This window comes from Alexandromys fortis, unplaced genomic scaffold (assembly GCF_014885135.2).
Source record: "Alexandromys fortis isolate MF-2015 unplaced genomic scaffold, M_Fortis_MF-2015_v1.1 scaffold_338, whole genome shotgun sequence".
NCBI lineage: Eukaryota > Metazoa > Chordata > Mammalia > Rodentia > Cricetidae > Alexandromys > Alexandromys fortis.
The window spans coordinates 425,113-449,875 of NW_026068212.1; the positions used below are offsets into that span (position 1 = coordinate 425,113).

The following is a 24,763-nucleotide window of genomic DNA, read 5'->3' on the forward strand; positions in this document are numbered from 1 at the left end:
ATATGTTGAAAACCTTGTCTTTCCCTCAGCATAGTGCTTGAGCCAAAGCTCAAAGTTCAGCTTTATAGAGCTGAGGTTGGCTGTGGTTGCCCTGCTTAAAGACTGTGCACAGATAGTCTTATCTTGGGTCACTACCACTACCCCCTGCAAACCTGATCCTGTCTTGGGTGAAATTGCTCCCATCTGTGAACAATGCCTTGTCTGGTATAACCAACAGGACGTCAGTCAGGGCAGGTTGTTATCTGGCAGGAGATTGGTGGGATTGAGGGCTGATGTCTTGTGGAACTGAATGCAGGGCTGATCCAGAAGCAGAGCCTGGTATTGGTTTACCTGGGCTTTAGACATCCATCTCTCAGGTGCTCCTCTTTAAAGGCCTCAGTAGAATATGGGACTGTCAAGAACAGTTTGTGCCCTAATGCTAATTTGTCATCTTCTTTTACAAGCAGGGCTGTGGCCACTAGGGATCTTACACATGCTGGCCATATAGCTGTGACCAGGTCAAGTCTCTCGGATGGATAAGCCACTACTCTTTTCCAAATTTCCAGAGTTTGTGTGAGGACCCCCAAAGCAATACCTCTGGTCTCATTTATATACATGTGGAAGTGGAATGGCTTAGTATTGTCTTGGAAGGCTAGAACTGGGGCAGATGCCAGGGCCTTTCTCAAGGCCTTGAAGGTCCTCTGCTCAGTCTCAATTCATTCCAAAGGCTGCATACTCCCTGTGCTGGCATAGAGGGGGAATGACTGTTTCAGCAAATCCCATTATACATAGTTGGCAGGATCAGGATTCCACAACCTATAGGAATTCCCATGCCTTTTGTTGTGGCTGTTGTTGTTGTTGTGTGAATGGGAATTTCCTGGATGCCTGAAGCATGGTCTAAGTAGTAGCCTAGGTAAGTGACCTGAAGGATGCACAGCTGAGCCTACTTGGCTGAGATTCTGTACCCCAGGGCTCAGAGGCTTCTAAAAGGTTTTCTGTTGCTTTTCCTCATTCCTCCTCAGTGGTCAGAGATATGAGGAGGTCATCTACATACTACAGCAGAGTGTTTTGTCGGTATTTTTGTCTAAATTCAAATGATGCTGGTAAGTTATCTGAACTCTTGCTCCTGGTCTATTTCCCTTGTTTTCTCTCTTGTCTGTTTCCCTAAGGGCTGCAATCATTACATAATAGAATTTCTTTCTTTGTCTGTCTTCAGCTGAATCTTAGCTGTTGTAAACTTTCTGAGTTATTTCCAAAAGTTGGGATCTATTCAACCCTTCAAATTTTTGAAGTTTTTTTCTTATATCTGGGACCAGTTGCATGACAAAGGCAATAGTCTGGTTTTCAGGGCATTTAAAGATTGGAGTAATAGGGGGCTGGAGAGATGGCTCAGAGATTAAGAGCACTAGCTGCTCTTCCAGAGGTCCTGAGTTCAATTCCCAGCAACCACATGGTGGCTCACAACCATCTGTAATGAGATCTGGCACTGTATCCTGGAAAGTGTATACATAATAAATAAATAATTTAAAAAAAGATTGGAGTAATATACAATATGTCTCACAGAGCTTTTCCAGAAACCTGTGGACAGTTCATCAGGTCAGTGAGTAACCTTATTTACCCTGTATAAGTTTTCTGACTGCCTCTTTCAATCCTCCAGTGTTTGGCAAAAAAAGTGTCTAATGCCCCTCTTACCTTAAAAGTTTCCAACAGGCTGATAAGGGCCTGCGGCTTCTCTTGAAAATGGAGGATTGAAGCCGGGCTGTGGTGGCACACACCTTTAATCCTAGCAGAGGCAGGCGGATCTCTGTGAGTTCAAGACCAGCCTGGTCTACAAGAGCTAGTTCCAGGACAGCCTCCAAAACCACAGAGAAACTCTGTCTCGTAAAAAAAAAAAAAAAAAAAAAAAAAAGAAATTCTTTCTTGGACTGGAGAGATGGCTCAGGGGATGTTGGGGTCTTTGATTCTATCCCAAAGCAGAAACTGACTGTCACTGAAAAGATGGTTTTNCATAAACCATGAATGATTAAGGAACTCCTCACCCCTCCTCAGACTTAACATCGTAATTGCTGAATATCATACAGCACATAGGCCATGAACCTATCTTTTTAAAAATGTATATGGCACCAGAACAATGATTGCCAAGGTTGTCCCTCTGGCCTCCATATGCACACAAGCACATGTGTATGTGAATCTCTTGCCCAAGGCTCCTGAAGACAGTAGAAATGATTTCATTTATTTATTTCACACTTGACAAGCAATTAAGAAGACACCGGTGATGTGGAATAATTTTAGGAGTGTTAGAAACCAAAGAACTTTGAATTGCAGCCTTGCAGCTCACTTACCCAAGGTTACAGAACTTATTTTGATTTTCTGTATCTCAGATCCCATATATAAAATAAGGAAATGATAATGTTGTCCTCACATAGTTATTATGAGTTTTATAACCATGGGGAATATTTAAGAGCATGCTTGGCATGCTGAGACCTTATTGAGCAGATATTTAGGAACAAGAAATAAGATCAGACGAAAAAGGACAGTCTAGTTTTCACTAGGCACCTTTGTTCATCAGTAGGCATTTCTATACACTAAGCACTAGAAGATGGGAGTATAACAGCTAGACAACACTGTCAGTATTTATAAAGAACTGGAAGAGGCCAACAGAAAAGCAAACAACAATGCAGTATAATAAGAGGTAACTGAGGTAGGCATCTGGTAATTGGGCAGGCAAGGGAGGCTTATCACAGGAAACATTTCCTCTACCGATGATGTGATAAAAAGTAATCCAGGCCAGGTGACTTCTAGAGTCAGGGCTCCAGTTACACAACACTCCAGTTGAAAATTTAAAGGCCTTCATTGGAGTGTTGACCTCAGGGATGGAGAAACAATTGTGGGAGACAAGAGAAAGAGTTATTGGACTATACTTGATACAGATACACACATATCTGTATATGATTGTCTAGAGTGGCTTTGGAAGGGCAGTGATATCTTAACTTGTCTTCAAAAGTTGTACTCTAGAGGTGGAAAAATGGTTTAGCAGTTAGGAGTGCTTGCTGCATTTGTAGAGGAACTGAGTTCAGTCCCCAGCACCCACATCAGACTGCATACAACTGCCTGCAGTTCCAGCTCCAGGGGATCTGACACCTTCAAACTTTAATGGACACACACACACACACACACACACACACACACACACACACACACAAAGAAAGAAAGGAAGAAATAAAGAAGGAAGGAAAAAAAGAAAAAAAAAGCCAAAAAACAGTATGACCTAGCATGGTGCTGCATGGCTTTAGTCCCAGCAGGCAGATCTCTGTGAATTTGGGGGCAGCCTAGTCTATATAGCAAGCTTGAGGCCAGCCAGGACTACAAGAAATAAATAAAAGAGATTTGGGGTGTATGTGTATGTGTGTATCTGTATCAAGTTAGCCTTGATCTCACAGTCCTCCAGCCTCCAACCCTCAAGTACATCACCATGCCTGGCTAAATATGAGCTCTAATTGCTCTCTGTAATCTCAGATTTTTACTGCTTCCAGATGAAATAAGTTAATGTAAGTGAGATAGACTCTTTTTTTTTTTTTTTTCTTTTTCGAGACAGGGTTTCTCTGTGGTTTTGGAGCCTGTCCTGGAATTAGCTCTTGTAGACCAGGCTGGTCTCGAACTCACAGAGATCCGCCTGCCTCTGCCTCCCTCCCAAGTGCTGGGATTAAAGGCGTGCGCCACCACCGCCCGGCTGTGAGATAGACTCTTACGGATGATATTCACAATAGAGAAACCGTGGAGCAAATCATGGTGAGTATCAAGATGTCAGGCCAGGGGTCATGATCACAAGGTTACTGCATGTCCTACATGCATTGCACCATGTGTTTGTCCTTTCGGGTCAATTCTGTAGAGACTGGGTCTGCCGGGCGGTGGTGGTGCACGCCTTTAATCCCAGCACTCGGGAGGCAGAGGCAGGCGGATCTCTGTGAGTTCGAGACCAGCCTGGTCTACAAGAGCTAGTTCCAGGACAGGCTCCAAAACCACAGAGAAACNAAAAAAAAAAAAAAAAAAAAAAAAAAAAAAAAGGAGACTGGGTTTGAGTTTATTAAGGATAATTTAATCTAAGGACTCTCATATCCTAACTCATGTATAGTTTAAGAAAGAAATCACTTTCATAAACCATCAGAAGAATCTAAGAGCAAATTTACAGACAAAAGTAGCTTAAGCAGAGCATCTAGATGTACACTTGTAATCTCTTCACTTAGAAGGCAGAGTCAGGCTGGGTGTGTTGGCACAGGCCATTAACCTCAGCACTCGGGGATTTCTGAGTTCAAGGCCAGCCTGGTCTTCAGAGAAAGTTCCAGAACAGCCAGAGCTAAAAAATAACAACAATAACCAAATAAAACAAAAAACCTAAGCAAACAAAAAAGAAAGCAAAGGCATGATCAAATGTTCAAGGCCAGCTCAAGGAATGGAATTAGAATTTTAGATTGTTAACTTTAGGAGAAAAAATCAAATAAAGGAAGAGAAGGCAGGGGTTTGGAAGGGAGAGAAGAAGAAGAAAGGAAAGAGGGAAGAAAGAAGAAGGAAAAGAAAAGGAAGAAAGTAGGGAGACAGAAAAAGAGAAGGGGCAGTAAGGAAAGACAGTGACTGCTAAGAAAGGTACAGGATTTCTTTTAAGGATAAAGAAAATGTTCTAAAATCAGATCTCAGTGATCGTCACACAAGCCCATGAGTGCAAGGGAAAAGACCAAACTATAAACTCCATTTTGGTGAATTCCATGCTGTAAGATTTCTATCTTGATTAAAAATTTATTACAGCATTTAATATGGTCAAAAGACAAAAAGCCATCTGCTATCTTGAAAGAATTCTGACTAGGTATATTTTCTTTTTCTTTTTGTATTTTTCATGCTTTGGTGTAGACAAAAAACTTCATAGTCTGTTATGACTATTGATTAGCTAACTATAAAATGCCCAATATAGTGCCTAACACATAGTAAACACTCAGAGTGTGGTATTTATGATGTTCTGAAACTAAAGAATAAGTCCTGACACCATGACTCAGGGGACAGCTTGAAAAGAAAGTGTGAAGAATGTAAGAGCTGAAGGAGGGGGAGGAGTGTTTCAAAATGCAGATTTCTGTACTTGCATCGGTATAGCACTCAGAAACTCACAACAGCTATGGTTCTTGCAGAACATCAATCTGGCCAAAATTCCAGCATAGATGATTCCAGATCCCATCCATTACTAAGGAGCTACTACAGTTGATAGCTGCTGGAGGAAGGAGAATGTCACACCTGTAAACTTCTCAGATGGCCAATAACCTGAGACCAGGCCAGGGATCTAGAGGAAAACCAAATTCTGGTCTGCTAATGGAATGTAGCAACAAAATGGCTAACAAATTTCTGCTCTACCCATAGACCAGTGTCTTGCTCAGCTACCATTCAGAGAAGCTTCCCCCTGTAGCTGGGAATAAATACAGAGACCTCCCGCTGGGCAATGTGCGTAGAGTAAGAGACCTTGGAACACTTGGTCCCAAATGGGATTGCTTCATTAAATTCCTCCCCTTGGGGCTTAGAGAACTCTGTAGAGGAGGTAGCAGAAAGATTTTAAGAGCCAGAGGGAATGGGGGCTGGAGAGATGGCTCAGAGGTTAAGAGCATTGTCTGCTCTTCCAAAGGTCCTGAGTTCAATTCCCAGCAACCACATGGTGGCTCACAACCATCTGTATTGGGGTCTGGTGCCCTCTTCTGTCCTGCAGGCATACACATAGACAGAATATTGTATACATAATAAATAAATATTTAAAAAAAAAGAGCCGGAGGGGATGGAAGACACCAAGGAAACCAGGCCTTCCTCAACACAGCAGGACTGATGCACAGGAGAATTCAGAGACTGTGGAAGCATGCTTAGGGTCTGAACAAGCCTGGGCCTGATGGGGTCCCAGTGCTGAGCACATTCAAAACCCAGAAGCTATCTTTAATTGATAAACACTAGCAAATAAATTATTTTTTCCCAATGGAATCTCACTTGGGATACCAACTACTCATAAGGTCAAGTCCCATGACTAATACTAGATGGCCAAACTGAAGTGGTTGTTTTTTGGTTTTGTTTGCTTATTAATTAATTAATTTATTTATTGGGCTCATAATGCTTTGTTTGGGCAATTTTCTTTCTTTTATCCTACTGGTCTTTTGCTTACATATTATGATTTCCTATTTTGTACTGTAGAATTTGTTTGCCAATATGTCTTTGTGTCTATATTTGCTTTTGTGCTTTTCTTTTCTCTTTGTTTTTCTGTCTGTTTTGTTATATTCAGGTTTTTTATTTTATCTATTATTATTATTATTGTTTTTCGAGACAGGGTTTCTCTGTAGCTTTGGAGTCTGTCCTGGCACTTGCACTCACTCTGTAGACCAAGTTGGCCTTGAACTCACAGAGATCTGGGATTAAAGGCGTGCGCCACCACCGCCCTGCTATCATTATTATTTTTTTTTAAATATTTATTTATTTATATAATGTTCTGTCTGTATGCCTGCAGGCCAGAAGAGGGCGCCAGACCTCATTACAGATGGTTGTGAGCCACCATGTGGTTGCTGGGAATTGAACTCAGGACCTTTGGAAGAACAGGCAATGCTCTTAACCACTGAGCCATCTCTCCAGCCCCTATCATTATTATTTTATGCTTACTGGTTTTTTAATGAGAGAGAACAAGAAAGAATGTGGATTTGGGTGGACAAAGAGCTGGGGAGGAGCTAGGTGAAATTGGGAGAGGAAGAACCATAATCAGAATCTATCGTATGAAAAAAAAAAACCCTATTTTCAGTAAAACAAACAAACAAACAAATGGAAAACAGAGGCCTTGTTTATAATGTTCCTCACAGACTCTGTCAATTCAGAACAATATACTAGAGTATGTTTAGCAGTTGTTGAATTAAATAACTATTAAATTATATAGTTGTTGAATAACTGAAATACATAAAAGCAGAAAGTATGAAATCTATTATCTACTTTCAAAATGCTTTCTATAGACACAATGAAAACATTACTGGATACATTTAAGCTGAATACCTTGAGCTGGGGAGTCAGCGGATAAAGTGCTTGCCATGTAAAAAGCCCGATAACCTGAATTTGATCCCTAGGATCAATCCCAAGACCTAAAACTGATAAGATTTTTAGAGACAAACATACACCCACTATGTTATATTAACAGTCCCTGGTGTTTTGAGACAGTCCTGAACATGTGGTTTTTTTGTACCTGTCTCTTGAGTGGATTTACAGGCAATATAACAGAAGGCATAGAAGAAAATTTCTATAAACTCAGTTTGGGCAAAGTCTTGTTGTCAAGTGTGGCAACAGAAATACAAAACAACAAAACAGAATAATAGTACTTCACCATAAAGATCCTTTTATGTTGCAAAGGAACTACTGAGAAAGTTAAAAGTAAACATTAACTTCAACAGCATATGAAATATGACTTTAAAAAAGGGATCTGAGCAATGGTGGCACACACCATTGATCCCAGCACTCAGAAGGAAGAGGAAGGTGGATCTCTGTGAGTTTGAGGCCAGCCTGGTCTACAGACTGAGTTCCAGGACAGCCAAGAACAGCAAAGGTGACAGAGAAAAACCCTGTCTTGAAAAAAAATAATTCCCCAAAATAACCACAATAACAACAACAACAACAACAACAAAAAACATGAAAAGTTCTTAATTATCTAGGCATGAGGACAATATGCAGAAAAAATGTTCCGTATTTTCAAACATAGTAGCACTTTGAACACAAATATCCAGTTTTAATACAGAAAGTAAATCCTAGCAGGATGAAGGTAGTGCACGCCTTTAATTCCAGCATGTGGGAAGCAGAGGCAGGCCGTTCTCTGTGAATTCGTGGCCTAGTCTACTGAGTGAGTTGCAGGACAGCCAGGGCAACATAGAGAAACACTGTCTCAAAAAACAAAGAAAGAAACAAACAAAAAGTAAATCTAAGGATAGGGAATTTTGTAATCACTCTTGAGGATTTTAAAATCTAATTTTGCTACATTTATTTATTTGTGCGGTGGGTGGCAGCACATTCACATTCTATGGCAAATGTGTGTAGGTCAGAGTACAACTTGTTAGAGTCAGTTGTTTTCCATCTTGTGGGCCCTGGAAATCAAACTCAAGTTGTAAATTTTGACAAGTGCCTATACCCATATCTTGTTGGCCATCAAATGATCTTTTAAATAAAAGACTTTATATGAAAAAATAAAGAGAAAAGAAAGTGAAAAATTAGTCCATAGAAGAAAATATTTGCAGATAATATATTTGACGAGATAATCATCTAACACATATGAAGAAGTCCTACAACACAATAATAAAAAGATAAGCATAGTAATTAATAAAAGTCAAATAATCTGAGTAGACATTTCCCAAAGAACATGTAAGGAGGGCCAATAAGCAGGAACCAAGGTGCTCAGTTCCATCAGCTATCCGGAAAGAGCAAACCCAAGACACACAGATCCCATGTCATATCCAGAAGAAGGCCATGACCAAGAACAGAACAAGCCACAGCAAGGACATGAAGGTCTGGGGCTTCCCTCATTGCTGATGGATTAGATGGAGTGGACTTTTGGGAAAATAGTTGAACAGTTTCTCCAAATTGTTAAGAACAGTGTTACTGTATGACCCAGAAGTTCTAATCTGGTATGTCCAAGGAAATATCCCAAATAACTGAATACATGTAGTCACACAAAATCTGTAAACCAACGTTCATGCAGCATTAATCATAGATGATAAGAAATGAAAATACCTAAATTTCTGCCAACTTGAAAAAGAGATAATTAAAATTTGGAAATAAGTGGGAAATTATTAAGTCATAAGAAGCAATAGTGATTAATGCTATAACAACTATGAACCTTGAAAACCTTACATAAGTGAGAGAAGGCAGGCAGCCATGAAAAGACACACACTGTATGATTTTACTTGTATATAGAGAATGGACACACACAAAGGAAAGCACCATAGTGATTGCCTGAGGGTAGGATGGATGGTTTCAGCTGTGTGAATATACTGAAGATAATTGAGACAGCTACACAACAGCACCCTTTCCATGAATGGATTCTATGGTCAGTGAGTTGTATCTCAGGAAAGTTGGCTTCCCTTTTTTTGTTGTTTGTTGTTTCATTCTTTTGAGACAAAGTATCACTCTGCAGTCCAGGCTGGCCTTGAACACATGGCAGCATCCCTACATTAACCTACCCAATGCTGGGACTGTGACTAGAACACTAGCTTTGTGGGTTTTGTCAATGATGTTCTTAATTTTTTTTTAAAGAGCATAATGGAAGACAAACGAAACAAACCAAAAAATAACCACCTAAAGTGTAAAATCAAAAGGTTCATACTTCAAAGTAACTTTAAGGTAGCAAAACAGGGAGTACAAGGTTTCTGTTTTTAGCTCTGATAGCTTTTAATTTTAGCAAGATCTCAGCCTGCAATATTATGCTGAAAGTATTGTATCCTCATAGACAGAAGATTGGTCCTTTTCATGAGAATCATCTTTAATGTGTTTGCTTTGTTTTAAAACATGAATTATCCATTAGGTAAACATAGTATTATTCTCCTATTTATTTTTATGTGATGCTTGTTTTCCTGATGTGTCCTACTAAAAGAGAATTATAGTTTTATTTTAGTAGTTGTGGTAACTATGTAAAGATAGACTTTTTCCTGGCCTATGGCCCTCATAATGATAGAGACTGGGTTACTACCACGGTGTAAGATCAGAGTGCTTGGGTTGGAGAGATGGCTTAGCAGATAAGAGTGCTTGTCTTCCAAGTGGACAGGGTTCAGTACCCTAGCACACACGTTGGCTCACAAAATCTGTAATTCCAGTTCCAAAGGCTCCAGTGCCCTCTTCTAGCCTCTAAGTACACATGTGGTGCACATGCATATGTGTAGGCAAACATCAATACACATAAAATAAAATAAAAAAATCTAAAAAAAATCAGATTCTTTTGGGCTCTTAGTCAATGTGAATTTATGAGGAGTATTAAAACTCAGTTGTACAAAGCATAGAGAAGGGGAGAGGGGCCGCAGAGAGGGCTCAGCAGTTAAGAGCACTTGATGCTCTTCCAGAGGAGGGCTGTGTATGTGTTCAATTCCAAGCAGCCACATGAAGGCTCACAAACTTCAGTAACTCCAGTATTAGGGGATTCGATGTTATCTTCTGACCGCCAAAGACACATAAGTGGTGCAGAGGCATACATGTAGGCAGAACACCTATACATGTAAAATAAATAATAAAAAAATTTAAAAAATGATAGAGGTAGAGTAGTACTATTTCATGTTAATCTGAGCACTAAAGGAAATGAGGAAATAGCATACTTAGCACAATGTCTAAAACACAGTGAAAACTAGAATAATAATTGTTTATTTATTATAGTAACAGTAACAGGGGATTGACATTATTAACAAATGTGTGAACAGAGCTAGGGAGATGCCTGTCAGTAAAGTGCACGCATGAGGACCTGAATTCATTCATCAGCACCCATGTAAAAGCTGAGTACACCTGTTATCCCAGCATTGAAAAGAAGGAAAGCAGAGAACCTCTGGGGCTTGCTAGCCAGCCAGTCTACCCAATCAGTGAGCTTCAGCAAGAGATGTTATCTCAAAAAGGTGGAGAAGCAAATGAGGAAAATTCCCAGCATTGACATCTGTCTTCATGTGTGTACACATGTTCACACAATAAAATGAGTGAAAACAAGGTTATAGTGTGGCTGAGAACTGAGTAATAGAATAAAAAAAGCAAGTATTCCTGAGTTTGACAATTAGGCAAATATACTATATATTTAGTCAATGTACTTGGCTACTTTTCACATTTACTGATAGAATATTCTTGCGAGAAGCTTGCTATGCATAAACTGAGATGGTGTTTGAGTATTTTAAAGAGACCATAATGTGGCTCAAGTAATGCTGCAAAGCCTGGAATTTGAGAGGGAGTGTTGAAGTCTCCTCTGCTCTACCTGTGAGGATTATCCCACCAATATTCTTATACTAGCAACCATTTTAGAAGTTTTTTTTTTTAAATCACTTTTATTGTGTGTGTGCCCATATGAGAATGTGCCATCGCATGAGTGTGGATAACAGAGACCAACCCGTGAAAGTCCTTTCTCTCCTGTCTCCTATACAAACAGAAGTCAGATTGTTAGGTTTGGCGGCAAACACCCTTACCTGCTGAGTAACTTTGCCAGCCCAGTATTTTAATATTTTAAAGCCTATATGTGTGTATACTTTGTGGAGGTGAGGTGTTGGGAATCAAACCAGCATTTTTCTAACTAAATGATCTATCACTAAGCTATATACTTACCTCTAAAGATCACTTTAATTTCTGAGGATAAAGGCAAAATTAGTGCTAGTAGTTGTGAAATACTAACTAGAAAGTAGATTTTAAGATGCAAAAGACTCAACACCCTGGACTTTATTTGTATGCTTTAAAAATAGGCATTAACTTTTATCTGGATTAGCCAGACTCTAGCTTTCTCAGTTCTCTGAAGACTCTCACTGTCCTCTCAAACGTTTACTCCTGACATTCTGAAGTTATCACAACAGGCAAATTCTCTGGAGTGTGTCAGTGTTATACATTTCTAGGTAGCCAATTCTACATCTAATCTATATTCTTAGGATAAACAATGTCAGAGAAAACTGACCAAGCAGAGGCCCTCTCCATTTCCTATGCTGCTGTGATATGGGAGAGCAACTTATCCTCACTGTGCTTCCTTTTCTTCAGTTTTCTCCTCCCCATCTTCCTCTGGGGACTGAAGGATTTCAGACACCTTAGTGCTCTACTACTGAGCTACATCCCCAGCCCTTGTTTTCTTCACCTTAAAATAAGACTGATACTTACTTACAGAGCCAATGAGGATTAAATGGATTCCCATATATAAAGTGCATTAGGCACTTAGTACAATGTTGCTTTAGTTACTGTAACTGTGGCAGTGGTGAGAAAAAGGTCAGAGTTTCTCGAGATGCCTTACAACTACAGTTAGTTACTATCCTTGTTGAAGAGAAAGCATTTGTTAAAGTGTGATCTTGAAAGTGTACTTGAGCTATTTTCTAAGGGTGGAGAGAGTGTTGTGGGGTATTGACCAGAGAAGACTGATAGAACATGGGTTAAGTCAATAGAATGTATTTATTAGCCATCTGGCAATGGCATTGGGTGTTCAGGATCCCAGTGGAGCCCTGAGTTTTTCTCAAAGTGAGCCTTTAAGGACAAAAACCATGTGCTTGGTTGACATAGTTCAGTTAATTAGAACAGTTGGCCAGAAGTGGAACTACAGACGCTAAAACGCAAGGTTACTACATTTTGAGACTTTCCCAGAACTATATGGGCCTTGATGGATTGGGCATTTGTTTTGGTTTTGGCAGGTGGCACTGTCTACGTTGAATTCTAAGCCTGAATGGTATTGTTATCATGGAGTTGTGCTTAGGCCTGGGACCTGTTACTAAAAGTATGGCTAAGATCTGCTGGTTTAGTATTGGTAAGAGTCACAGGCTGTGGGAGAGAGGGAAGGTGTGGGTGTGTGGGTGGGGGAATGAAGCAATGGGGAAATAAACATTGAAGCTTAAGAAAAGCAAGAGGCATGCTGCTGATTCCTGTACTAGAACTCTGTGTTCTAATTTCCTCGAGGTATTGATTTAAAATATGCTCAGAAATTATTATCTTCAAGCATGTTGTTTAAATCTGTTTAGTTATCAGAATTTCAACACTTGTCTTCACTTCTATCAGGACAGAGGCTGATGTCAACAATCTCAAAGAAGACTGCCACTAGCACTTAACATAAGTGTGAACTTGGTAAATCATATCACATGATTTTACTACTTGTGAAAAGGGGACAATTATTGACCTGAAAAGATGTGAGGATAAAGTATTCCTAGTACCTGATACTTGAGAGATACATTTTCTATTAAACTTTGTGTCAATGAAAAGAATTTACAAACTATGTTTTTAAAGGCTCCAAACTAATATCAGTGTTTTCAAGCCGTTACTAAATTAAGTATTAAATTAATTTTCCTCCCTTCACACATAATACTCAGTGTAGTTTACAATAATTCTATTTGTGCACATCTTTTGAGCGGGGGGGTGGGGGTGGGCGAAGGGACCTTCAAGAAAGGGTTTCGCTGTGTGAACCGCAGTGCTTTCCCGAACTTGCTCTGTAGGCCAGACTGACCTCGAACTCAGATTTGCCTACCTCCGCCTCGAGAGTGCTGGGATTAAAGGCGTGCGCCACCAGCTCCTGGCTCTTGAGCACGTTTTACTAACAGCACTTTCTCTTAAGTCTTGGATAGCCAGATACTGACAGATCAGTTAATCAGACTGAATCTAGAAAGCGTTTCCAAACACCGCCTTTGGAGGCTTGCCGGGCGTCCAGTGCTGCAGTCGGGCGTTAACAGCTCTTAAAGCATGGTCGCAACGAACGGAAAAGGCGCGCAACCTAGATAGTTCAACTCATCTTTTTGATTAGTTCTGCCACCCAAATTTACGGCTCGGTGAAGGCAAGCCCGGAATTCCGTTGTACATTAAACCGAACTGCCTCGATTCGCTACGAAGGGTGGAGGATAGCTCCAGAAAACTAACCGCCAGGGATGTGCAGTCGAGCGGCGGCAAACTGCAAACCTACGGGTGGTTAGTGTGGCACCTCACCCCCCCCTCCCCGCCGGAAGTTTTTGAGGCTCCAGTTACTAGGTCTGGGAGTCACCTTGACCCTCTCAGAAAGGTGGAGAAAGTCCTCGGCCGGAGACGGAGTGGGTGAAACCAAAGACAGAGAACACTTTCGTGAGCAGAAGGCGCCCTCACGTTTCCCTGTTCTCAGGGGTCGCTAAAGACCGAGAGTTTTAGGGTGACAAGAGCAGGTGGCAGAACTCCGCCCATCACACGCTCCTCCACCTTCAGCGAGCACGCTGCACTCTCTCCCTGAGATCCCGCCTCTCAGGCGCGCGCGAAGAATTGCTGCGCGGTGCACGCTGGGAGTTGTGGTCCAGCAGTGGATAGTCGCCTGAGGATGCTAGGCTGTGGCCTACGTGCCCCATAGTGCTGTGCGGCGCAGGCCGCTCCCGGATGTGTGCCTGTCGCCGGAAGAGAAGGCGGCCCCCCTCTCTCGGCCCGGCCATCTTGTGGGAAGAGCTGAAGCAGGCGCTTTTGGCTTGGCGCGGTCCGCTGCAATCCGTGGAGGAACGCGCCGCCGAGCCACCATCATGCCTGGGCACCTACAGGAAGGCTTCGGCTGCGTGGTCACCAACCGATTCGACCAGCTATTTGACGACGAATCGGACCCTTTCGAGGTACTGAAGGCAGCAGAGAACAAGAAAAAAGAAGCCGGCGGGGGCGGCGTTGGGGGCCCCGGGGCCAAGAGCGCGGCTCAGGCCGCGGCCCAGACCAACTCTAACGCGGCGGGCAAACAGTTGCGGAAAGAGTCCCAGAAAGACCGCAAGAACCCGCTGCCCGCCATCGTCGGCGGCGTGGCCGACAAAAAGGAGGAGACGCAGCCGCCGGTGGCGCTTAAGAAAGAAGGTAAAGCCGGGCGAGGCACCCGGTGGGAGAGCGCCGGGCTGGCGGGCGGGCTGGCGGGCGGGACGGGGGCGTGCGCCGCCGCGGCGTGTGCACTGAAGGGGACCGCGGAGCCCACGCCGCCCGCGGCCGCGGCGGGAGTCTTCCCGCCTCGGGCCGACTGAGCGTGCTCCGGGAGGGCGGCCCGGGCGTTCCCGCCGATTCGGCCCGGGCGCTCGCCTCCTGCCTCTGCCGGGCACGCTTCCTGCTCGGCGTGCCCCTGGGTGCCGCTGCCCGCTCTGGGCTCCTGCCCAGCCATCTTGTGCCACAATGGCGCGGACCCTCGTGGACGGGCCGGGGCCCGTCGTCTCAGTTTGGGGGCAGTGTTCGAGTGGAGTGTTGGGTCGCACGTGTGCTTTTTGGTTGCACCCTGGCGCTCGCGTGCCAAACTTAGTGTGACTTGCTGGCGTGAGTGGACCTGGTGGGAAGGAGAGGAGTTTGGCCCCACGCGTTTTAGAGGGAGTTTTGAAGGAAGACCGGTCACTAGCAGAACCGTTCTCGTGTAGCGATCCCTTCTTCCAACTCCCTTGAGCCCCCTGGTCCTAGAGCTTTTCCGAGTGCCCAGCCTGTCACGTCCCGGCAGCAGAGCTCTTTGGAGTCTGCAGCTTTTCCACCGCACGTGCGTGAAGCGTGGTCAGGTCTTCATTGGCGGTTAGTAGACTCTTGCAGGGCGCTGAAAGTTTTGTAGTGGTTTTGATTTTAGTATTCTTCCCCAATACTGGCTCATTGTGGGTGAAAAGGCAAAGCAATTAAGAGTCAAGAAAAAGTACAAAATCAGTAGCAGGTAGGTATACAATTTAAGCTGTGAATCTTTGAAGTTGCCATTATGTGGCAACGTTGCCCCTTAACTGCCACGTGCTCATGAAGGGAATTGTTTAGGTTTTAAATTAAAGTATCTTTTTGGGCAGGGGTCTTTTTTTAATGCGTGGAGTAAACATCCAGTACCTAGTTGATTGAATCAAAGAAAGACTTCTTGTGCTTAAAAATGATAGATTTGGAAAGGCAGAATAGCTGGAGTGTTAGAAGAACATCACGTGGGGAAAGTACTCAGCCGGTTAAGCTTCTGACATCACACAATTTAAGGTATTTAATTCTTGTGTTAAGGAACACTGGCTGGTGTATTTTAAACTGTTTACCTCCTTGAAACACACCAGGTTGATGTGCTCGCTCATTAAAATGTTCAGCGCATTAATCTTAATTTAAATTACTCAGTTTTCACCACGAATCCAACATATGATCTTACCTGGAAACTAAGATTGTAAGTCATACGTTTAGGGGAATTTGTATTTATTGGCAGGATAGTTTGTCATTATTTAATTCCTTCGGAAAACTTCCACCTTACTGATCGACATTTTTCCTTAGTATTTCAGAAGGGTTTTTTTTTTGGGGGGGGGGGTGATATTGGAGGTAGAACTCAAGACCTTGCCCATGCTGGGGGAAAAGCTGTGCTTCCTTGGTCCTCAACTCAACTCTTAGATCACTCTAAAGCTAGAGTTACTTGAAACAAAGTTACATATAAGGGGAAACTTCGAGTAAGAATGTCAGTTCTGTGTATTGGATGGTAATTGGTACTTCTAAGAAAGAAAGAATTGTTAATCCATGGTTTGTCCCGGGTCTCAATAACACAGTGTTGGAATGTTATGGTTTCCTTACATAAATTTTTTAGTTTTTGTCTATCTGAAGAACTTTAGAGTTAAGTGTAGATCAGGTTTTTGGATTAAAAAAAAACTGGATTGTACCACAGTTAACACTTAAGATATATATATATATATATATGGTAAGTACATCAAAAGAAGCTTGCATGCCTTAAAAATGTCATTAGATGAATTTACTTTTTGAGGTGATATTGGTAGAATCCAGCGTTTTGCACACTAGGCTAAAGTAGCTCTCAATGAGCAACACTTCCATAATGAGTTTAATAAGTTTTTCTGATTATGAGGCCTCATTGAATATTGGGTGGGGAACCAAGCCATTGTTCCTTGGGTGTGTTTAGCTTGGTTATCATTACAAGGACTGAGTTCCATAGCTCCACCCTAACACACTGTACCTCTGATGAAATTTATGTAAATGTCTTGGTATAAGGTCCACATTTAGGGCTTGTCATAAGAATTTACAGAGCTTTAAATATTAACTGCACGGCTAGTTAGATATCTGAACAAATTGGTATATCCTGATGGTGTTCCATTTTCTTTAAGTCACATAACTTAATATTTTACAAAAACAATTTTTGTGCTGTTTTTAGACTGTCAAAACCTATGGTTTGGTAATATGGTTTGAGCATACCTGAAATGGTAGGCATATATTTAACGATCAACTTGTTCTTAATACTATCAATAATTCAATTCATATTGGTTCTTTTTGTTAGTCTCCTACGTTATCAGAAAAAAATGGAGGCAGAAAAATTAGTTATGCCTTCCTAAATGTCACTTAGTGCCATGAGTTCATTTTCTTTTTTTGCAGGTGGGTACTGTGACTGTGGCTTTGCATGTTACTAACATTCTGGACAGTCGCACCCTTCAAAATGCTAAATGAGGACCTTTGTGTGATTTGTGAAGATGCTTTGAAAACATACTTGAAAGCAGACCTAGAAAAAGGCTTTCTGTCCATACTAATTATGAAGTATTTCCTAATGGTTAGGTAATAGTGTTAATGTTAGACTTGGAAATATGTATAGAGATTTGTATATACATACTTGGACTTTGACTGTTAATGAGGAAAGCAATAGTTTTTCAGGTTAAATAGCTCTATTTGCTTGTTTGGGGTGGAGTTGGGGCTTGGCCTCTGTGATTCAGATTGGCCTTGAACTTGCAAACCTGCATTGTCCCAGTCTTTCCTAGGGTTAATATTGTAGGCACCACATCCACCTCAAATAGCTATTTTAGAGTTTTTTTTTCCTGACTCAAGAGTTCTTTATTGCCCCCCCTTCAGATTATATAGAAAAATAAGAGTGAATTTCCCTGTTTTCTGGGGGGCATATTTAGTGCTTGGTTATTTATGAATGAATACTGGTATTAGCTTTGAATTCTCTAAAGCCAAAAATATTTGTAAGTTTAAAATTTGACTGAAATATTTGTAAGTTTAAAATTTTGTCATGGGAGACTTTGACTTTTTGGAAAGTAAGGTGTGATGGTGCCCAGTGATTTCCAAGTCAGTTATGGCATGTAGATAAAGTTTGAGATGTGTACTGTTGAATGAGAATGTCTGAAACAGTTTGTTATACGTGGCTGATGCTCATCAGCCTTAATGGTCTAGGCTAAACTTTTGTATTGTTAAGATGATTTGCTTATGCTGGTTATTTGTCATAAGGAATAAGGCGAGTTGGAAGAAGACCTGATCAACAACTTCAGGGTGAAGGGAAAATAATTGATAGGAGACCAGAAAGGCGACCACCTCGGGAAAGAAGATTTGAAAAACCCCTTGAAGAAAGGGGTGAAGGAGGTGAATTTTCAGTTGATAGGTAAGCCTTAAACAAGTTTTTCTTGCTTTGTCCCCTTATAGTTAGATCTTAATGTAAAGGTGTAAATTGGGCATAATTGCCAGGTATTTGCTTAGGTATATTTCAGAGAAATGAGAATGTGTTTTTGCATTTACATTTATGGATAACATGTTCTAAGTTAGAGCTCTTAATAGTAAATATTTTAATTGAATCAGTGGCCAATTTATTTTCGGTCCTCTGTTTAGATACTGAGTTTAGAAGGACAGTGCTGTTGTCAGTCATTCACTTATGCAGGCTAGATAAGATTATTGGTAAATACAAGTATGATTGATGCAGTGAGTCAGTAAGCCAAAAAGTGTGTACTGGCAGCAATGCTTTAAAAATAGCAAGTTTGTAATTCTTCCCTTATATGACTAGAAATAAACCTTGAATTTTCTACACCATGCATTTAGTTGTTGGGTTGTGAACCAGTAAGCATATTCTGTATTGAGTATTGGAGTGGATTTTTTTCTGTTTCTGGAAACATCAGAGATAAAATTTTTAAATTTGTTTTGTAGACCGATTATTGAAAGGCCTATTCGAGGCCGAGGTGGTCTCGGAAGGGGTCGAGGAGGGGATGTGGAATGGGCCGAGGCGATGGATTTGATTCTCGTGGCAAACGTGAATTTGATAGGCATAGTGGAAGTGATAGATCTTCTTTTTCGCATTACAGTGGCCTGAAGCATGAGGACAAGCGTGGAGGTAGCGGATCTCACAACTGGGGAACTGTCAAAGATGAATTAACGTTGGTATTCTTATTTTTTTTTTAAGTTAAATAATTAGATTTAAATAATAAACCAAAATTCTAACTCTTATTTTAATTTATTAGTTAAATAATAAATAAAAACTTAACTAGAGGCTTATTAATATTTAAGCTTTGTTCCTGAGATCATTGAAGTTCTATCTATCTCAAAGCTATAACCTTATAATGTCTTATGGGATGTTTATATTTAAATAAAATTAAATTATCATATTTTATTTATGATAATTAAGCATATCAATAACTTTATTTTTGTCATGGATATATGTAGCTTTTTCTGAAGCCCTGTGATGAAAATGTTGGGGGTATTGTGATACTATGACTTTAATAGTTTGAACTTCAGCTATTGTAGTTTTCTCCTTATAAAATTTGATAAGCCTTAAACCTTTTTTGTTTTTGGAGTTTTTGAGATAGGTCTTATATAGTCCAGGCTAGCCCTGAACTTGTTGTGTAATTACAGGTGTCCATTTTTGTGTTTGACAAATAAAGCCTTTTAAGAATGTGTGAACTTTAATAATGTTTTCTTAGAGGTCTACTGGAGAGTAAAATGGATTGAAAATAAAATTAGTAGAAATGCATAAAGGATATAAGAGTTTTACTTTGCTATGAAGGACTTTTGGCTACATATAAATGGACCTAGATGCCTTTCTTTTTCTTTCTTTCCTTAGAGAGTCTCCCAAATACATTCAGAAACAAATATCTTATAATTGCAGTGATTTGGAGCAATCAAATGTGACTGAGGAAACACCTGAAGGTGAAGAGCACCCAGTGGCAGACACTGAAAATAAGTAAGTGGTTTTGTGTGAGGATGTAATGCTCCAGCCAACATGGAAACTTGTCTGCCTTTTTACCAATAAAGTAACTGATTTAGTGGAAGTTATTTGATAGCACAGACATGAGACTTTCTTGCTTTGCGACATTGTCTTACAGTGTAGTTTAGGGTTGGCCTAGAACTCAGTATTCTCGTCTCACTTTCTAAGTCCTGGGAATACAGGTGTGTACTACCATGCCTGACTTGGTGTTGGTTTGGTAGTTTTACCATTTTTATATACCTTAGCAAGGTTAAGGAATATATGTATTTTAAGTAAAATGTTTAAGCCCTAATCACATATATAACCTGTTGTTACCCAGGGATGAAGGAAAAGGAACAAAGTACTTTGCCTTTGAACTTTAGGAAGGATAATTCTAGTGATAGATGTACTATTCTGAGATTCTGAATAGGTAGGGTGTGTGGAAAACTGAACCAAGCTGTGTGGTGGTGCACTCCCTTTTAATTCCAGCACGGGAGAGGCAGCTGGATTTCTGAGTTCAAGGCCAGCCTGATCTACAAACTGAATTTTAGGATAGCCAAAGCCACACAGAGAAAACCTGTCTCAAAAAAAAAAAAAAAAAAAGAACCAAATTGTTGGTATAAGAGGTATTTGTAGTGTTTAGTCATAGTTCAAATAATCTCAGCATTTTCAGTTATAAATACTAAAGCAAGGCAAGTTGAAAAACAACTTTATAAAAAGTAGGTTCAAACTGAAAAGCAATTAGAAGAATGGCTTAGCTTGTTAACATTCTTTTTAAAAAAACTTCATGTGTGTGAACCATTTGCTTGTATGTGTGTTAAGTGCACCGCATTTGTGCAGTATCTACAGAAGCCAGAAGAGGGTGTTGGAGTCCCTGGAATTGCTGGACTCATGCTACAGTAAACAACAGGGTGTGGATGTACTTTTGGCATAGTGATTTTATTTATTTATTTATTTATTTATTTATTTATTTTTTGGGTATGTTGTGGAACTCAGTCTGTTTGGATACGACGAGCATTGCTGTCTTGAAATCATGGCAGCTTTTCTTTAACTTATGGGGCTTGCCAGGTGGTCTGAGGACCTATACTTTCTCTGAGTCTGTATAAGCCATTACTGATTGCTAAGGGATGGGGAAGCACTTCTGTTGGTGTTATTGCTCATAGGTTTTCCTTGTTCCTGTAAACAACCAACACACTCATGTTCTTGTAAATAATGAACCGCATTGGTCCACCAAGCAGGTGGAATAATTTTCTTAACTATATGTACTTGATCTGAAGTGAATAAATGTTTATTCATGTCTACCTTGGAAAAGTTAAGCTTAGCACAATATATGCCAAATGGCAAAATTGTTGGATCTGTATGTAGGTTTTTATTGTTTTGTGAGTCTCTGATTTCCATTGTGGTTGAATTGATGTATATTTCTGGGGGTATTTTCTCTGCATCCTCACCAGCATTTCTTGTTAATAGTCATTTGTGACTAGGGTAAGATTATCTCATTGTGATTTTGATGGAGTTTTTTAGTCAGGGTCTTATTTAGCTCTAACTGCCCTTTAATATATGATGGAGGATTGCTTTGCTTTTGTATGCTTATTCCCAAGAAAAGGGATTATATTTGTGTTCAGTCATGTTCAGTTTGCATTGCTAGGACTCTTACGTCAGTACCTCATACATACTAGGTATGCCCTACCGTCTGAGTTACACTCTAAGCCCTTTGGTTTTCATTCAGTTTTAGCATTGATAATTACTGATGTTGAACTGTTTCCTTTTTTTTTTTATTCTCTCCATTTACTTTGTGTAACAGCCCTAGTTGATCTAGAACTCACTTTGTAGAGCAGGCTGGTCTTGAACACAGCCTGCCTCTGCCTCCTAACTGCTGGCCAACCCTCATTTACCCATTTTTTAAAAATGTATGTTATGTTTTTTGTTGTTGTTGGGCTGTTTGCATTTGTTACATACACTCTATTAGTCACTTGATGAATGGGTTACAGGAATGTCTTTTATTAATCCCATTAGTCAGATTTTGCTTTTGTTTTCTTAGGGGTTCTTTGGCTGGACCAATTCCCCCAAGTATTCCCCCCGTGTAAACTATTATTTTTAATTTTATGTGTATGGATGTTTATCTGCATTCATGTGGTACTTACGGAGGCCAGAGAAAGTTATCGATCTGGAGTTGTGAGTGATAGACTTGTATGTAGGTGCTGAAGTTTGAATCTGGGTCTTTGGGAAGAGTGCTCTTAACTGCTGAATCATTTCTCCAGTCCTGTTGGGTTTTGAGATAGGGTCTCACTATTGTAGTGCTGGCCAGGAACTCACTACGTAGTCCAGGCTGGCTTTAGTTCACAAGATCTTCTTAACTCTCTAGTGTTGGGATTAAAGGTACTTGCTACCACACTCCCTGTGCAAGTTTTTTAGCTGTTAATTGGGACCTCTGAGGCTACCTCCAAAAAAAAAAATGTGAAGTGCTGTTTTGGTGAACAGCTGTTAATGGTGAGAGGAAGCATTGTATTTTGTGGGCTTGTTGGAATAAGGAAAACAATCATTGGAATATATAAAAGTAAATGGGATTAGATGCTTGTTTGAATTAAGAATTTGGGTGTGTGTTTTAATTAGGAGGAGGGGTAAACATAATGTGGATTAATGGTAACTCACAAAACTAAGCACATCTTTTTTTGTTTTAAATGTATTTGAGTTGTTTTTAATGTGATCCTCAAGACTAAATGTTGCTCAGAAGGAAGTGATGCATTCATAGGCTATAGAAAGTATTCCTCTACTTGGGACCCAGGAACAATTGGGGATAATTGTTCTAATGAAGATGATAGTCATCCCTTCAGAGTAGTTTATTCTTATAAAGTAGTGGGAAATAGAATGTAATCTTTTATTTTCAGGATAAGGTTTTTTTTTTTTTTTTGGTTACCTTGTTTTCAAGACAGTGTTTCTTAGTCCTGGCTGTCCTGGTACTTGCCTTGAAAACCAGGCTAGCCTCGAACTCAACTGAGATCCATCTGCCTCTATCTCCCAAGTGCTGGGATCAAAGACGTGTGCCACCACCGCTTGGCCAGGATAAGTTTAAGAAGCAAAACTTAAGTAGTGTTTATAGGTATGTGTCATGGACTGTCAGAACTGGCGAGTCATTAGGAAAGTTTTCCAGAGCTTGAGTTCTGTCATCTGTAAAAGTGACTTGGTAGACGTGATATCCAATATCCTGTCAAGATTGAATGTCAGTTTGTTTCAGGAAGATGTAAGATAGACTGTCGAAATATAAAGAATTGCATAAAGATATTCTAGCAGTGATGCTAACTAAACTAAATAAATCACTTGCTATCTTTGGAAGGAAGCAGAGTTCCCAAAATAGCAAATGATTTGTTTAGTGACATTTGGAATTAGGATAAGATAATGGATTCCTAGGTCTGTGCTTTATGTAGAAAGAGGAAAAGATAATTAAAATAGTTAAGATTTGGGAAATAACTTTTGATATAAATATTGAAATCACTTTGTTTTGTGGACAGCTCCATTACTAGTGAAACTTCAGTCTCCTCTCCATGTGTTAGAAGTTGGTTTGAGAGTTGGAGTTACATTTCAGATTTGTAGAAATCAGTCATGTATACTTTGCTAGAGTGCTAGTTACTAAAGTAGAAGAGCAACAGATAATGGTCTTTTTAGATGAAATGAAAATAATATGCAATTGGTTCAGTCAGGAAGTTATCTGCTGCTTAAAACTTTTAGACCTGAGTTCAGATTCTCTAGCACCCAAATAAAAGCCAACCTTAATCCTCCCAGTGGGTATGGGAAGATTTTCTAGAGCCATCCAGCCTAGCCAGTTGGTGAGCTTCAGGTTCAGTGAAAGATGTGGTCTCAAAAAATAAACAGTGATCATGAAAAATACCAATATTGACCTTTAGCATACCTTTGCGTGCACGTGCATGCATGAACACAGGTATGCACCCTACACAGTTACTAGAAAGTAGACCATGAAATTAATTATATGAGAGGGTACAGTATAGTTAACAAATGTGTCTTGTGGGTTGATAAGGCAACTTCATGGTAAATTGACATTTTAGAAAGCAAGTTGTAGCTGGGTGGTAATGGCACATGAACACCTTTAGAACACCTTTAATCCCAACACTCGGGAGGCAGAGGCAGATGGGGATCTATGTGGGTTCAAGGCCAGCTTGGTCTACAAGCATGTTGCTGGGTTATACAAAAACCTGCTATTCTCTTGATAGTCTTTGTAATGGGTACTAACAGTCAGGGTCAATTTCCTTATAATTTGAAATATATAATTTTTAGAAAATGTGTATAGGTGTTTTGTCTACTTGTATGTATATATGTGTACTATTTGCTTGTCTGTTGCCTATGGAGAAGAGGTCTCCGGATCTCCTGGAACTGGAGTTACAGAAAGTTGTGAGCTACTGTGTTGGAACTGAAACGCATATGACTGGAAGAGTAGCCTGTGCTCTTAGCCATCTTAACATCTTAACCTCTTATCCATATTTCCAGTCCTCCAAATATTTTCCTACAAAGTAGTAGCAGTCATCAGACATAAAATTTAAATGTATTTTTCACAGGGAGAATGAAGTTGAAGAGGTTAAGGAAGAGGGTCCAAAAGAGATGACATTGGATGAATGGAAAGCTATTCAAAATAAAGACCGGGCAAAAGTAGAATTTAATATCAGAAAACCAAATGAAGGTGCTGATGGACAAAGGAAAAAGGGATTTGTTCTGCATAAATCAAAAAGTGAAGAGGTGAGTTAAAATCATTTAAATTGTGACTTGAATTCTAATTTTGTTACATTTTCTTGAAGATAACTTTTTTCCAAGATAGGTTTTTTTTTTTTCCCTGTTAGCTCTAGCTGACCTGAAGCTTGCTCCATAGAACAGACTGATCTCACACTCAAAGATATCTCCTGCCTCTGTCTCCCAAATATATGCACCACCGCTGCCCAGCTAATACAGATAACTTTAAAGCTTTAGACTTACTTGAGTCTAGGTAACTTGCTCAGAAAGAAAAAAAAATAACCAGGACTCAGAAAATGTTAGTATTTTCCTTTTTATGGAATGGTGTCTTAAGACTGATTAGAGTTTCTTTTACCTAAGAAACATGAGACCTAATGCAAATAGGTCACCTAATGCTGATGGTGGCTAATGTGAATATGAATTTAACCAAATATTTCTTGCAGCTTTTGCTGGCTTCTGGTATAT

At 40.3% G+C, this 24,763-nt stretch overlaps 1 protein-coding gene across 1 annotated transcript; it reads left to right on the forward strand.

The window, feature by feature from the left end:
* The first annotated feature begins 14,066 nt into the window (after positions 1–14,066).
* Serbp1 (SERPINE1 mRNA binding protein 1) lies at positions 14,067–24,342 on the forward strand. Its single transcript, XM_050130345.1, is given in 6 exon segments — positions 14,067–14,502; positions 17,845–17,995; positions 18,532–18,590; positions 18,593–18,758; positions 19,442–19,561; positions 24,130–24,342. Coding segments are annotated over 6 exon segments (999 nt in total). The 5' UTR covers positions 14,067–14,186; the 3' UTR covers positions 24,317–24,342.
* The last annotated feature ends 421 nt before the right edge of the window (positions 24,343–24,763 follow it).